Source organism: Trichechus manatus, unplaced genomic scaffold (genome assembly GCF_000243295.1).
Source record: "Trichechus manatus latirostris isolate Lorelei unplaced genomic scaffold, TriManLat1.0 scaffold00036, whole genome shotgun sequence".
Lineage (NCBI taxonomy): Eukaryota > Metazoa > Chordata > Mammalia > Sirenia > Trichechidae > Trichechus > Trichechus manatus.
Window position 1 is genome coordinate 14,807,577 of NW_004443972.1, and position 14,191 is coordinate 14,821,767.

Here is a 14,191-nt window from a genome sequence, read left to right on the forward strand (position 1 = left end):
TGTTCGCTGATCTCCGACAGGAGTCCAAGATGGTGGATCCGTGCTGTGGTAGCTGATAGGGGACCTCTGCATGTACCTCTCCTCGCGCTGTTTTCTCGGTCAGTTTCCTACTCCATTCCGTGCTTGGCTGAGTTCTTTATCTCTTCATTTGATGCTTAGGGTTTCAGGACTGACGTGTGACTCTGTTTGACCTAGTTTTTCTGATCTTAGCTGCAGAGGGAGAGTGTGGTGCTTCTGACTATAGTGTCATGTTGTCTGGAAGTCTCTCAACAATTATTAAAGATATATTGTATTTAGAACATTAACACACATATTGTTCTACCAGAATTTCACTCTGACAGAAGGAAGAGATGGGATAGACCAGAGCAGCAAAAAAAAACTCTTATCCTCACCAGCATGTCATTTAATACAACATTAAAAGAACTACTAAGTGTAACCTAGTAAGCAATAATTTAACCAAATTTCCACAAAAAAGGTAATGTATTTACTGTCTGATAATAGACCCTTCTCTATACACTGCTACAACTATGAACGACAAAAATGCAATTTGTGATGTAACTGAAGCTTATTATGTAACAAATAAAATAAGAGTATTTTTAGGCATCTGAATCAAGATGGCCAACGGACTACATAATTTCAGAATCCCCAATAAAATCACAATCAAGTAATTAATAAAGATATAAATGTACATCGATGAAGGGAATGGGAAAGGGGAATCAGCAAACCAGAAACTGAAAGCAATTTTGGGAACACAGAAAGCAAACTAACTGAAGAGCTAGTTTTAGAGGAGTAACAGCCCAGAGAGCAAAGGGTGGGGGCTACAGCCAAGAAGAAAGCTAATCTGCCCTAGAAAACCCCAAAAGACTTAAGACTATCCATAGCCAGAGAAAAGGCAAGTCAGAATGACATAAGACACAGACAGACCTGAAAACAGAAAAATTAACTGAAAGTCTATATACGGGACATTTAATGTCTACATCTAATCCCTCCCCGATCCCACCCACAATAAACCACATGATAGCTAGGTGCTTATCCCCAAGCAAAACATTTCTAAGGAAAATAATGAGGCCTGGGGGACTCCAGAGGGACACAGGCGCCCACACTCTCTAAGTTCCCCATCCGCCTCTGCCCTCAATAAAGGCCAGTTACCCACCTCCTCATCCTGAAGAGCCAACGAGAAGCTCCATCCAGGTGCAACAACCTTCTAGACATCTTATTGTTGTCTAATTCTTAAATATGAACAGACTACTAAGTAACAATGGACATTTGAGGGTAATAATATGAAAGAGAAAGATCAGGGTAAACCAAAAAAGGGCCCAAGAGCAAAGAAAGATGATCAAAAACAGAAGGAACTTAAAACAAAACAAAAAATCTCTAATTGGTATTCAAAGATATTTGTGACGATTTTACATTCATAAAATAAAAGGGGACACTATGGAAAAGAAACAGAGAACAAGACAAGCTTTTAGAAATTGAACATATCTTTGACAGGATAAAAAATTCAGAAGAAGGTGAAAGCTGAGGAAATTGCTCTTAAAACAGAAAAAAGATAAAGAAATAAACTTGGGAGAAAATAGACACAGAGGGTCAATTCAGGAGTTCCAACACTCAATTAGTGGGAGTATAAAAGGAAAGAAAAATGAAACGGGAGAAGAAAATATTTTTAAAAACATATAAAGGAATACTGTATTCCAAAACCAGATGACATATACTTCTTGACTGAGAGTCACCTGCATTATGGGAAAAGACCCATGCATTATCAACAAACAGTAACTAAAGTGAATTTACAAACAGTAACTAAAGTGAATTTAAAAAAAAAAAAAAGTATAAGCGGTATTTACAGAAACTGTGAAAATTACCAAAAGTGCTGAAAACGGAAAAAGTGAAAAGTGGTTACCTCCAGGGAGCAGGAATGTGTGTGGAGGTGGTGATGTGGTACCGACCATCCAATATTTAAATCATGTGTATATATTACTTTGATGAAATGTTTCTTAAAAAATATTTTTATACTTTTAGATATTCAGAGTAGATAAAAGGCTAAATTAAAATAGGATTTATATCTGGATCACAAATAGTTTTAGAGTACTACTAATTGAATACGTACCTAAGATATGGGTGAAAGAAACAATCCAAATTTTGATCTGGCAATCCTGACCACATGATGCCAGTCGAAAAAACTGAAAGTCTTGCTCTCCATCTAACAAATATAAATTTGTTAAAAATAAATACAAAGAGCTGATAGCACATTTAACCAAAAAAAAAAAAATTCAATTTTTTACACTGAGATACATTAATTCTATTCATTAAAACTATATTCACAAGCAATATTAATTTATACCATATGACAAAAAGTCAGTTAAAGAATTTCTTTTAACAAGGTACTACAAGGGATTATACCTTTAACCCCTGAAGTTGCTACAATAAAAAGCATTTTTATCTACCTTCCACCAAGGCTACAACTCAAGGCTGCAGGGGCCAATACTGAGCCACTAAGTTGAGGGCATCCTCTAACACAGTCTATGAGGCTGTCATTGATGGAAACCATTAGCAAGAAAAGTCAGGATGACATGAGTGTTAAATGCTTAATCATTCCCAATTTTTTTCAGGATATATCAATTTCTTAAAAGCCTGATCTATATAATTGACATGGAATAATAACGAAAGATCTTTTTTCATTTTATTTAATCAAGACAAAGGCTGGAACTATATAAATCCAAAATAACATCCATTCAGCCCATTTGGTGAAAAATGTTACAAAATTAGGGTTAGTGTCACATAAAATCACTAGTTTATGTTTACTTAGATAATTTCAGTGTATATATTCACTAGGTAAGTTCCTAAATACTGTGGGCAATACAGACATTACTATTATCAACTCAATTTTACGTGAGCTCCATCTAACATAATTGATGCAACCTCATCAAAGGCAGTTCTGGCAGTCATGCAGTAAGGCACAGTTAAGAAGCTTAGTATTCACTTTAAGATTGTAGTCTGGTTTTGCAAATTTCAGTATATGGGATTTAATTTATACACCTGAGTATGAAAAATAAGTTTTTCTCTATGAAACTCTTTTGGTCTCATTTAAAGCACACATACTTTATTATCACACAACAAATTAACTTCCATTTCATTGAGTTTTTTTTTAACTCCATGGAACTTCCACGTTTTAACAGCATTTTTGGTTTTGTAGCACACATTCAGCCAAAGTGTATCCCTTCTCAGAGAGATCTTGATGGCGATAAAAAATTCTTGATAATCATTAAGTTTCTTTAAGGCAAAACATTTTATTCAGTAAGTGGCTGATGACAAAATATTTAAATGCTAGTCCTGATTAGGAAAACTATTTTTTTCATTGTTTCTTGACTAATACAAATTCTGTAGTTTAAGTAGTGAAAATTCAGCGAAGACAACAGAAAATTATGGAGCTTAACATATGTGCCTATGCTTAATATCTAAATGTAATATCTACAAATATCTTTTTCTTTAGGAAAAAAATATTTACAACATAATAATAACCTAGCCCAAGCTTTGACTGTGTCTTAAAAACTGGAGAAAAATGATCACTTATCCTTGGGGGCAAACCCTAGTATTTTTCCTTATTGGAGCAAAATGTCACAAAGACAAAAGAGTCAATATGTCATAAGTATTTACAGATATTAACAAATAACAAATCAAATAATTGTTACAAATTGAAATCATATACATTATCTTTTAAGAAAATACAGTAGTTTCCACAAATTCCTATAATAATCACTGTTAAAACAAATATCACTGTTTCACAGAATTTATTGACAAATAAGGATAATATCTATTTCACCAGAAGTATCAAAGACTAAAGAAGGAACAGAGGTTAAAATTATACTGAGAGAAAAGTAACTCTGAAGTATGCTCTGAAGGCAGGGTAGGGAATTCTCTGCCTGGACTAGTGAACCTTTCCAGTCTCATCAGCTACACATCCCTCTAAAGGCAGAACAAAGAGGGCCTTAGTTTTATTCTAACATTAGTTCATGTAATAATAGTATTTTGATTGAAAATCTATTTTCAGAGCATTTAGAATAAAAAAAGAAATCTAAATCTCCCTATGTTTGTGAAATTCATCAAAGACTCACTAAGTGCCTGTAAGGTGCCACAGAAATGGAAGAAATGGTTCTTATCTGTACAAGCTAGTCTTGATATAATAAAACAACACAAAACAATATAGTAAAAGAATAAATCATTATGATCAAATTAGGTGGGGAGTTTAATATAAGATTGAGTACATGAAAAAGAAATCTATTAATTTGCTACAGGATGTTTACAGATTAAAAAACAAAAGCAAACAAAAAATTTCAGTAGACCACGAACAGGAATTTTATTCATCAATCAACATTTCAAGGTCTACTATGTACCAGGCACTGTTAATAAAACCAACTCAGGCCCCAACCACATGGAATTTACAATCTAATAGAGAAAACACCATTAAACAATCTATATACACATACGATTAAAAACTGTGATACCTCTGTAAGTACTGCTATAAAAAAAAAGTGTGCAAATAAAAGCTTTTATCTTAATGATTTAGACGGAGTGTGGGGGTAGGAGCAGGGGAGGCTCATCTGAAGTGGTTTTTCACTTCAAGGATAACTAGGAATGAACTAGGTAAAGGGGCCTTATGTAAAATCTTTGGAAATATCTTGGAAACATTCAGGAATAAAAAGAACGCTAGTGTGGCAAAGGAGTCTTGGTGGCGCAGTGGTTAAGAGCTCGGCTGCTAACCAAAAAGATGGCAGTTTGAATCCACCAGCTGCTCCTTGGAAACCCTATGGGGAAGTTCTACTCTGTCCTGTAGGGCTGTTATGAGTCAGAATCCACTCAACCACAATGGGTTTTGTTTTCAGTGTGAGAAAAAGAGAATGAGTGAAGCCAAGAGTGATTTGTGATGAGGCAGGGAAACAGATCATGCAAGGTACTTATAGGCTTTGTTTCTGGATCTGAGGCTCTATCTTACCTTAATCTTATCTCAATAAGCCAATGATAGGTTTAAAATACCAGAGTGCCAAAACCACAGTTCTACTGTTGGGACCTATGCTGTCCAATAAGACAGTGATATGTGGCTGTTGAACAGCTGGAATGTGGCTAATCCAAACTGAAATGTGCTGTAATGTGTACATGGACTCTAGAGACGTGCAAACAAAGTAAAACATTTTATTAATAATTTTATATTGTCAATTTCAAAATGATACTATTTTGGACATACTCCGTAAAATAAAATACACTGTTAAAATCAATTTCATTGACTACCAGAAATTTTTTAATTTACATATGTGCCTACTAGAAAATTTTAAATGTGCATATATGGTTGCATTACACTGTTATGAGACAGCACCGGTCAAAACTAGAGGGGGCTAAAGGGAAACTTTCATCCTAAAAAAGAAAATAAAACTTAGAGAAGAAAAATTCTCATTTCACTGTATCTTTTTAAAAGCAAGAATCTATATATTCAGAAGCTTTGGTTTCTTCTTTTTTAAAATACTAAATGTGTTTCAAACATCTTATTTTAGAAATTTAGCTTTTGTAGAAATAAATTAGTAAGCAGAAAAATGTAGCTTTGTTTCCAAGTTTTTTATTTCACATTGCCATTTGAGTGTCAATATAGTATATTAAAAAAATCATAACCAACTCATAAGTAAAACCAACAGGGTTAAGTTCTATATATCACCATGTTCAAAGAACCTGGACTAACTGTATTAAGTTGAGTCATCCCCTAAACACACTAAAGGACCCAATTTTCCCACTTACTATTTGTTCATAACTGCATTTTGATCAAAAAAGACAGAAAAGGATGTATCCTTTATAAGAATGAATTAAAAGGGCCCCTCATTATATTAATGACGAAATGAAAATTAGCAAAAGAACTAAAAGTCATATGCAAATTATGAACAGGGATTACTAGAGCTTAAAAGAATAAAATGACTAACCAGAAACAGGCTGTGAAGAAAAATCGCAGCAGGTAACTCCAAGATCATGTGCTTTTTCACTATGCAGACACCTCATTTTATCATCCCACACTGTTAAATCTCCACATGAGGAGCCAGTGACAAAGAGATCCCCACTAGGAGAAAATGCACAGGCCACCAAGGAGCCATCCTTAACACTACCACATCTGAAATACAGCAAAAAAAAGCAGGTTGTCATTTCAGAGCATCTTTTACTTTATATTACAGACTCTAAAACCAGATTGATAGAGAAAAAAAGATAAATGGCTATCATGGAACTAGAGAGAAAGGGTAAAAAATGCCTACAGAAATAAAATATCATTTGCGTGTTATAAACTGAGATATGCTTTCTAAAAATAAGTGGGATTTAAATATTATTTTAAATAATGTAAAAGTCCAGGCTATACTAGAGAGGTCGAAACCAAAGTTCACATCTTCAGATTTATACATATGGTAAGTCAGTCTGAACACACTAAAATCTACAAAACTTAAAAACAAAGAATATCAACTATACACATATGCTAAAAAAAGTATTTTTATTGAAAAAGACATTTTTGGAGTAAAAAGTACTTTCAACTTTTGTATTAAAATCACTTAGAAGCAACAGTAAAGCCTTTCACCTCATGGTCAAATATAAACTCTTTACAAAAAGAAAATTATGCAAACAAGTTAAAGCTGACAATACAATTATTTTCTCAATTAGGAAAAATAAACTTGTAAAAGCCCAACCATTAGTGCAGTGTACCATCCAGTGGCTACATCTACCGTAATGTATCATTTTAGATCATTAATTACAACATAAATTAGGGAAGGTATGCTATAGAAGGGAGTCCCTTGATGGCGCAAACGGTTAAAGAGGTTCAAGTCCATCCAGAGGCACCTCAGAAGAAAGGCCTGGCAATCACTTCTGAAAAATCAGCCACTGAAAACCCTGTGGAGCACAGTTCTACTCTGACACACATGGGGTCATCATGAGTTAGAATCAATTTAACAGTAACTGGTTTTATGCTACAGAAAAAGTCATTACCTGATAAGTGAAACAAAAGATTCCTTAGCTGACAGCTACATTTCATTCATCTAATATAACTTAAAGGCCTTATTCTTTCTATGTTTTCCCTTTTAAGCTAAGTGTTTATTAATGCCCCTTAAAACACATCACCTTCTTCAACCTAAGGACCTAAACCTAAATGATCACAGTTGCTGACCTGCTGCCATTTGTGGGAGGAGGGGGTTGACTATTTTAACATTTTAACCATTTAAAAGTTATGGTTTTAATGTTGTTAATTTGCAAAATAACACTACTAGTATAAATTAATTGATGTATTTTTATCCAAAAGAAGTTTTTCAGCTAGAAAAAGAAGTACCGTATGATCTAGCAATCCCACCCCTTGGAATATATCCTACAGAAATAACAGCCATCACACGAACAGATATATGCACACCCATGTTCACTGCAGCACTGTTCACAATAGCAAAGAGATGGAAACAACCTAGGTGCCCATCAATGGATGAATGGATAAACAAATTATGCTATATCCACACAATGGAATACTACACAACGATAAAGAACAACGATGAAGCCATGAAACATAACATGGAGGAACCCAGAGGTCATTATGCTGAGTGAATTTAGTCAGTCGCAAAAGGACAAATATTGTATAAGACCACTATTATAAGAACTCAAGAAAAGGTTTAAACACCAAAGAAAACATTCTTTGATGATTATGAGGGCAGGGAAGAAGGAAGAGGGGTATTCACTAACTAGATAGTTAACAAGAATTATCTTAGGTGAAGGGAAGAACAACACACACTATAGGGGAAGTCAGCACAACTGGACTAAACCAAAAGCTAAGAAGTTTCCTGAACAAAACCAAACACTTTGAGGGACAGAGTAGCAGGAGTGGGGGTCTGCAGACCATGGTTTCAGGGGACATCTAGGTCAACTGGCATAAAAAAGTTTATTAAGAAAATGTTCTGCATGCCACTTTGGTGAGTGGTGTCTGGGGTCTTAAAAGCTAGCAAATGGCCATCTAAGATGCATCAACTGGTCCCAACCCACCTGGAGCAAAGGAGAATGAAGAACACCAAAGACACAAGGAAAATACTAGCCCAAGAGACAGAAAGGGCACATAAGCCAGAGACTCCATCAGCCTGAGACCAGAAGAACTAGATGGTGCCCAGCTACCACCAATGACTGCCCTGACAGGGAACACAACAGAGAGTCCCTGACAGAGAAGGAGAAAAGTGGGGTGCAGAACTCAAATTCTAGTAAAAAGATCAGACTTAACAGTTTGACTGAGATTGGAGGGACGCTGGAAGACATGGCCCCGGACTCTCTAATAGCCCAAACTAAAACCATTCCCGAGGCTAACTCTTCAGACAAAGATTGGATGGGACTATGGGACATAAAATGATACTTGTGAAGAGTATGCTTCTTAGCTCAAGTAGATACATGAGACTAAATGGGCAGTTTCTGTCTGGAGGCAAGATGAGAAGGCAGAGAGGGTCAGGAGCTGGTTGAACAGACACGGGAAATCCGGGATGGAAAGGAGGAGTGTGCCATCACAGTATAGGAAGAGCAACTAGGGTCACATAACAATGTGTGTATAAATTTTTTGTATGAGAAAATAACTTGAATTATAAACTTTCACTTAAAGCACAATTTTTTTAAAAAAGAAGCTTTTCAAGTATATTTTTAAAGAAATGATAATAATGCATCACCATACTCTTCACAAGAGTTCTTTCTTCTGGGGTTGGTCATTTACCCAGCAAGAAATCTTAGTCAAGTATGATCCCATATGTAGAAAATTCCAAAAAACCGACAAGAAAGCTTCTAGAGCCAACAGAAGAATTCTGCCAAGTTGCAGGGTACAAGGACAAGATACAAAAAACAGCTGTTGTTTCTATACACCAACAATGAGCAATTTCTGAAAAGGAAATTAAAAAAACAATTCCATTTACAATACCATATAAGAGAATAAAATATCTAGGAATAAATTTAACCAGGAATGTAAAAGACTTACATGATGAAAAACGTAAAATATTGCTGAAAGATTAAACGAGATCTAAGTAAATGGGAAGACATTCTGTGCTTACGGATTGGAAGACTTAACACTATTAAGAAGTCAACATTACCCAAAGCAAGCTATAGTCAAAGCAATCCTGATCAAAATTCCAACAGCCTTCTTTGCAGAAGTGGAAAAACCAGTCCCGAAGTTCATATGGAATCGCAGGAAACTCCAAATAGCCAAAGCAATCTTGAAGAAGGAGAACAAAGTAGGAAGAATCACACTTCTCAATTTCAAAACACACTATCAAGCTATCGTAATCAAAACAGTATGATACTGGTATAATAATAAACACAAGATCAATGGAATAGAATTGAGAGTCCAGAAATAAAGAAATACATGTACAGTCAATTGATTTTGGCAAAGTGCTAAGTCCATGCAATGGGGCAAGAATGGTTTAATAAATGGTGCTAGGACAACTGGATATCCACACGCAAAAGAATGAAGCAGGACTCACACCTCACACCATATATAAAAATTAACTCAAAATGGATCAAGGACCTATACATAAGAACTGAAACCATAAAACTCCTAGAAGAAAACATAAGGATGTTGCTTCAGAACCTAGTTTTCAACAACAGATTCTTGGGATACAACACCAAAAGCACTAGCAACAAAAGACAAAACAGGTAAATTGGGCTCCATCAAAATCAAAACTTTTGTTCAACAAAAGCCTTTAACAACAAAGTGAAGAGACAATCTACAGATGGAAAAAATTTTAGCAGAGCATATATTGCGTAAGAGTTTAATATCCTCAATATAAATACAACTCCTACAACAACAAAAAGACAACCCAATAAAAAAATGGGCAAAGGATCTGAATAGACATTTCACCAAAAAAGATACACAAATGGCCAACAAGCACATGAAAACAGGCTCAACATACTAGTCCCTTAAAAAAAAAACCAAACCTGTTGTGGTCCAGTCGATTCCAAGCCATAGTGACCCTGTAGGACAGAGTAGAACTGCCCCATATGGTTTCCAAGAGCGCCTGGTGGGTAGCAGCTCTAGCTCTTAATCACTACACCACCAGGGTTTCCATTAGTCCCTTAGGCAGATGCAAATCAAAACCACGATGAGATACTACCTCACCTGTACTGGGATGGCTAAGAATAACAAAAAAAAAAAAAGAAAAACAGCAGGTGTTGGCGAGGATGTGGATAAATTGGAACCCTTATCTACTACTGATGGAAACGCAAAATGGTACAGTCACTATGGAAAATGGTTTGGCGGTTCCTTAAACAGTTGAACACAGAAATACCATATGATCCAGTAAGTTCACCCCTAGGTATGTACCCAAGAAACTTGAAGGCACTGATGCAAACAGACACATATACACCAATGTTCATTGCGAAACTACTCACAATAGCCAAAAAGTGGAAGCAACCTAAATATCCATCACAGAAAAATGAAAAAATGTGGCATATACATACAATGGAATACTCAGCATAAAGAAAAATGAAGTCCTGATACCTGCTACAACACAGATGAACCTTGAAAACATTATGCTGAATGAAGTCAATCACAAAACAAAAAATATTATATGATGTCGCTTATATTAAATATCTAGAATAAGCAAATGTATAGAAACCAAAGCTTATTAGTGGTTACCAGGGACGGGAGGAAGGGGGAAAAGAGAGGTCACTGTTTGGGAAACACTGAGTTTCTATTTATGACGATGGAAAATTTGGTAACAGATACTGGCGATAGGTGCACAGCATGATTAATGTAACTAGTGTCACTAAATTGTACATGTGAAAAATACTGAATTTGAAATGTGTTATACATATTTTTACAACAATTAAAAAAAGAGGAATCCTAGCCAGGGAAATAGTTGTATCTCTTAGGTAAGATTTACCTATCATTACTTTATTACTGAGAACAATTGAGCCATGAATGACATAAAGAATAAAACCATTGAACCTTATTTGTAAAACTTTTTCTTTGCCTCTTAAAAACTCATAAGTCTAAAAAGATTAACTCTTACTTTATAAAAAAAAAAGAAAGATTGGAAATTTAAAACTTCCAGACCCAAGTACACCTACTACAAAAATTATAATACCTGTTTTTTGACCTTTAGATTACAAGTCAAATTTTTCTTTCCTTGTGATGTCTGATAATTACCTGCTTCCTAAATTAATCAAAATATTGTTAATAAGACTAAAACAAATGTGTTTAAATATTCATACCTGTATAACTTGTATGTCTGTATATTCCATAAAACAACAGTTCCATCAGCTGCCCCTGACACCAAACACGTGGAGTGTGGGGAAAATCGGCAAACCCTCACAGGGCTACCACTGGGCTGTTCCATCACTGCCAAAGTCTGCCCATTTTGCGTATTCCATAGGACAGTGGTACCATCTGTTGAACATGAAGCCAAAAGATGTCCTGAAGGGGAGAAACAGCAGCAGTGGACAGCATATGTGTGAAACTTTAACGGAGAGTGTGGCAGTTCAGTGAAGTTACTCAAGGAGTACACGCGAATTGTTTTGTCCAAGGAGCAAGTAGCCAAGAGGGAAGGGGAGAAGGCACAACAGTTGACGTCATCACTATGATCAGCTAATGTGTGAATTAGTTTCACCATGTTCTTTGTTTGAAGTAAAATAACCTGCAAATTTTTAAAAAAAGATAAAGGTTACTTCATCCTAGGAATCAGACAAATGCAACTCAAATCCATATAAAAGTGCCAAAAGCAATGTGTTTAATGAAAGCTCTTACAGCAATATTTTTGAAGGACAATCTATTATACGTGGGATAACTTGGAGAGACATAAACATTTAAGACTACACCCTCTGATGACGATCCCATCTACCATTACCATACCAGTAAAGCTCCACAACTGCAAAAGAACCTTGTCAAATAACTTCAAACTGATTTGATGGTGAACATCTAAAACCAAAACCTCAGGTGGTCATTGTTGCCTTTGAACCCTATCTCATAGCTAATCAACTCTTAACACTGCCTCATTTCAGATCTGGTAATCTCAACCCAAAAAGATTTTTCACTATTTTGACAAACTGCCTCAGCTGCTCCTTCCACAGGGTGGAGCCAGGGCTATTTCCTCTACCTTTAAGATGCAACCGCAGGACTCATAAAAAAATTAACAAAGGATCTCATTCAAAATTTAAGTGGCATGTTGAAAGTTATCATGTCATGGTTTGTCATCTTGTCTGATAAAGAATGAAATGATATAAAAGATCTGAGGTGAGGAACCAACTCTGAATAAATTAAGGAACCAAGAGAAGGAAATGAAAACGTAGGGGAAACAATTAATTTAGCCAGACTGTACTCAAGAACAAATTTACAAACTTAGAATAAAATCCAAGCATCTCACCCTGATCTGGCCTTTATTTCTCACATGTCAACTCCTGGCACTCTCTCACACTTCTTTCCAGTCCTCCTGACCAAACTGATCCTGGTCTTGGATCTTCATAGAGCTGTTTCCTTGTGCCTGAATTCTCTTCCCTTTGCTCTTAGAATAGCTGGTTTCTATTTCTCATTAGATCTCAATTTCAGCATCCCTCCTCAGGGTTTCTCGACCTAAAGTAATACATACCCCATTTTAATTCTCAGTGTAGCAATTACCATCAAATATACTTGTCTACTTATCTGTTCATTTATTTAGTGGTCTCCCCAACTAGGATGTAAGTTCCAAATGGACAGGAACCTTGTCCATCATGCTCACTTATGTATACATAGCACATAAAACAGTGTCAAGCGCCTAATGTGCTCACGTAAATACTTGTTGAATTAATATTTACTTTTCTCCAACTGAATTGTAGCCTTTAGATACTGTATATGGAATATAACATAAAATGATTAGAAAATTAAAAATAAAGCTATCAATACTAACAAATCTATGGCAGTGGGAAAATGCTGTAAAATGAGACAATAATTAGCCCTGAAGGGCATATATAACATTGGCTTGTAAAATTCATAATCTCTTGTCCTAATCTTGTTTAATTATGGAAATCTCTAGAACAAAAAATCATGGAGTTTGCCTTTTCCTATTTCCATCTTATTTCAAAAGTTCAGCCAGTTTTTTTCAAACATAAAACGCCAACAGAGCCAAAACAAACAAAACCTAACAGATTATCGCCTATGTTGCTTGCACCAAAAACAATCAAGATAAGGTGGTGCTTTCTGAAGAACTCCCAAATTCCAGCCGCACAACTGCACGTCGGTAATTTTTCAAACAAAATTCTCTCTCCTTCACCTTGGCCTCCCCAACCTGATGGCACGCCCTGCAGTTCGAGGCCAAGGAAGGAGGCCGTCATCAGTTTAAGAGTTTGTTTTGAGGAGCTCTCATTCTACTCCTACCTGCCTCAGCTCTCACGGCAAACGCTAAATCCCCAATAAACCGAGTCAACACACAAACCCCATTTAATCCAAAGCAAACAGGAAATGTGCAAAGAATTTCCCAGAATAAAGCCTGCCACTTACTCCCCCAGCACGCGAGATCTCTGTGGACCGGGCGACTCCTTGCAGGAGGGCGGCCTCGGATGCCCGGCGCTCACCCCGAGGCCGGCGCCGGCAGCAGCCTTCCGGGACCGGCTCTAGGGCGGGACCCGGATGAAGTTTCCCCGGAACGCCAGATTCCCGGGCCGACGCCGCGCAACCCTGCCTCGCTTCTGGAAAGGTGCCGATTGGTCCCTGTCGCGCGCTCAGAACCACAAACACAGGCTTTTGAACGCCCAGAACCTGGAGGGTATGCAGGCTGAGGGAGACAGCAGCCGGAAGGACAAAGCTCCGACAACAGCTGCGCTCGCCACCTGCCGCAGCTGCTGCTAAACAAGCCGGTGGGTATAAGCCTCCTGTGCCAGCAAGCCGCGCAGGGCACGTGACGCGCAGGTGAGGCGGGCGTGGCCGGTGCCCAAGGAGACCCTGGAAGAAGACCCGCCCTTCCGGGGACAGGCGATGGGGGTGGGGGATTGGGAACCGGGGCGCGTGCGCGCCCTTCCGCCTGCCACCGGGGAGGTCTCCTCTGAGGAGTTCAAGAGTAGTGCAGACCTAAAGGGCACAATCAGCCAACTTGACCTCACAGACATACAGAACACTCCATCCAACAGCTGCAAAGTACACATTCTTTTCCAATGCACATGGAACGTTCTCCAGAATAGACCACATCTTAGGCCACAGAGCAAT

At 37.1% G+C, this 14,191-nt stretch overlaps 1 protein-coding gene across 4 annotated transcripts in view; it reads right to left on the reverse strand.

Annotated features, from left to right (window-relative positions):
- WDSUB1 (WD repeat, sterile alpha motif and U-box domain containing 1) overlaps positions 1-13,729 on the reverse strand; it is a 65,395-nt gene extending 51,666 nt beyond the window's left edge. For 2 of the 4 annotated variants that reach the window (XM_023730417.1, XM_004375411.2), the window contains exons 1-4: positions 13,490-13,729; positions 11,233-11,654; positions 5,958-6,142; positions 2,105-2,197 (exon numbers count right to left, since the gene is read on the reverse strand). In XM_023730417.1, coding sequence (XP_023586185.1) covers positions 2,105-2,197; positions 5,958-6,142; positions 11,233-11,630 — 676 coding nt within the window. In that variant the 5' untranslated portion in view covers positions 11,631-11,654; positions 13,490-13,729. Of the gene's footprint in view, positions 1-2,104; positions 2,198-5,957; positions 6,143-9,110; positions 9,134-11,232; positions 11,655-13,489 lie in introns of those variants that run through there. The other 2 variants (XM_023730418.1, XM_023730419.1) reach the window with 2 other exon arrangements.
- Between the last annotated feature and the right edge of the window lie 462 nt (positions 13,730-14,191).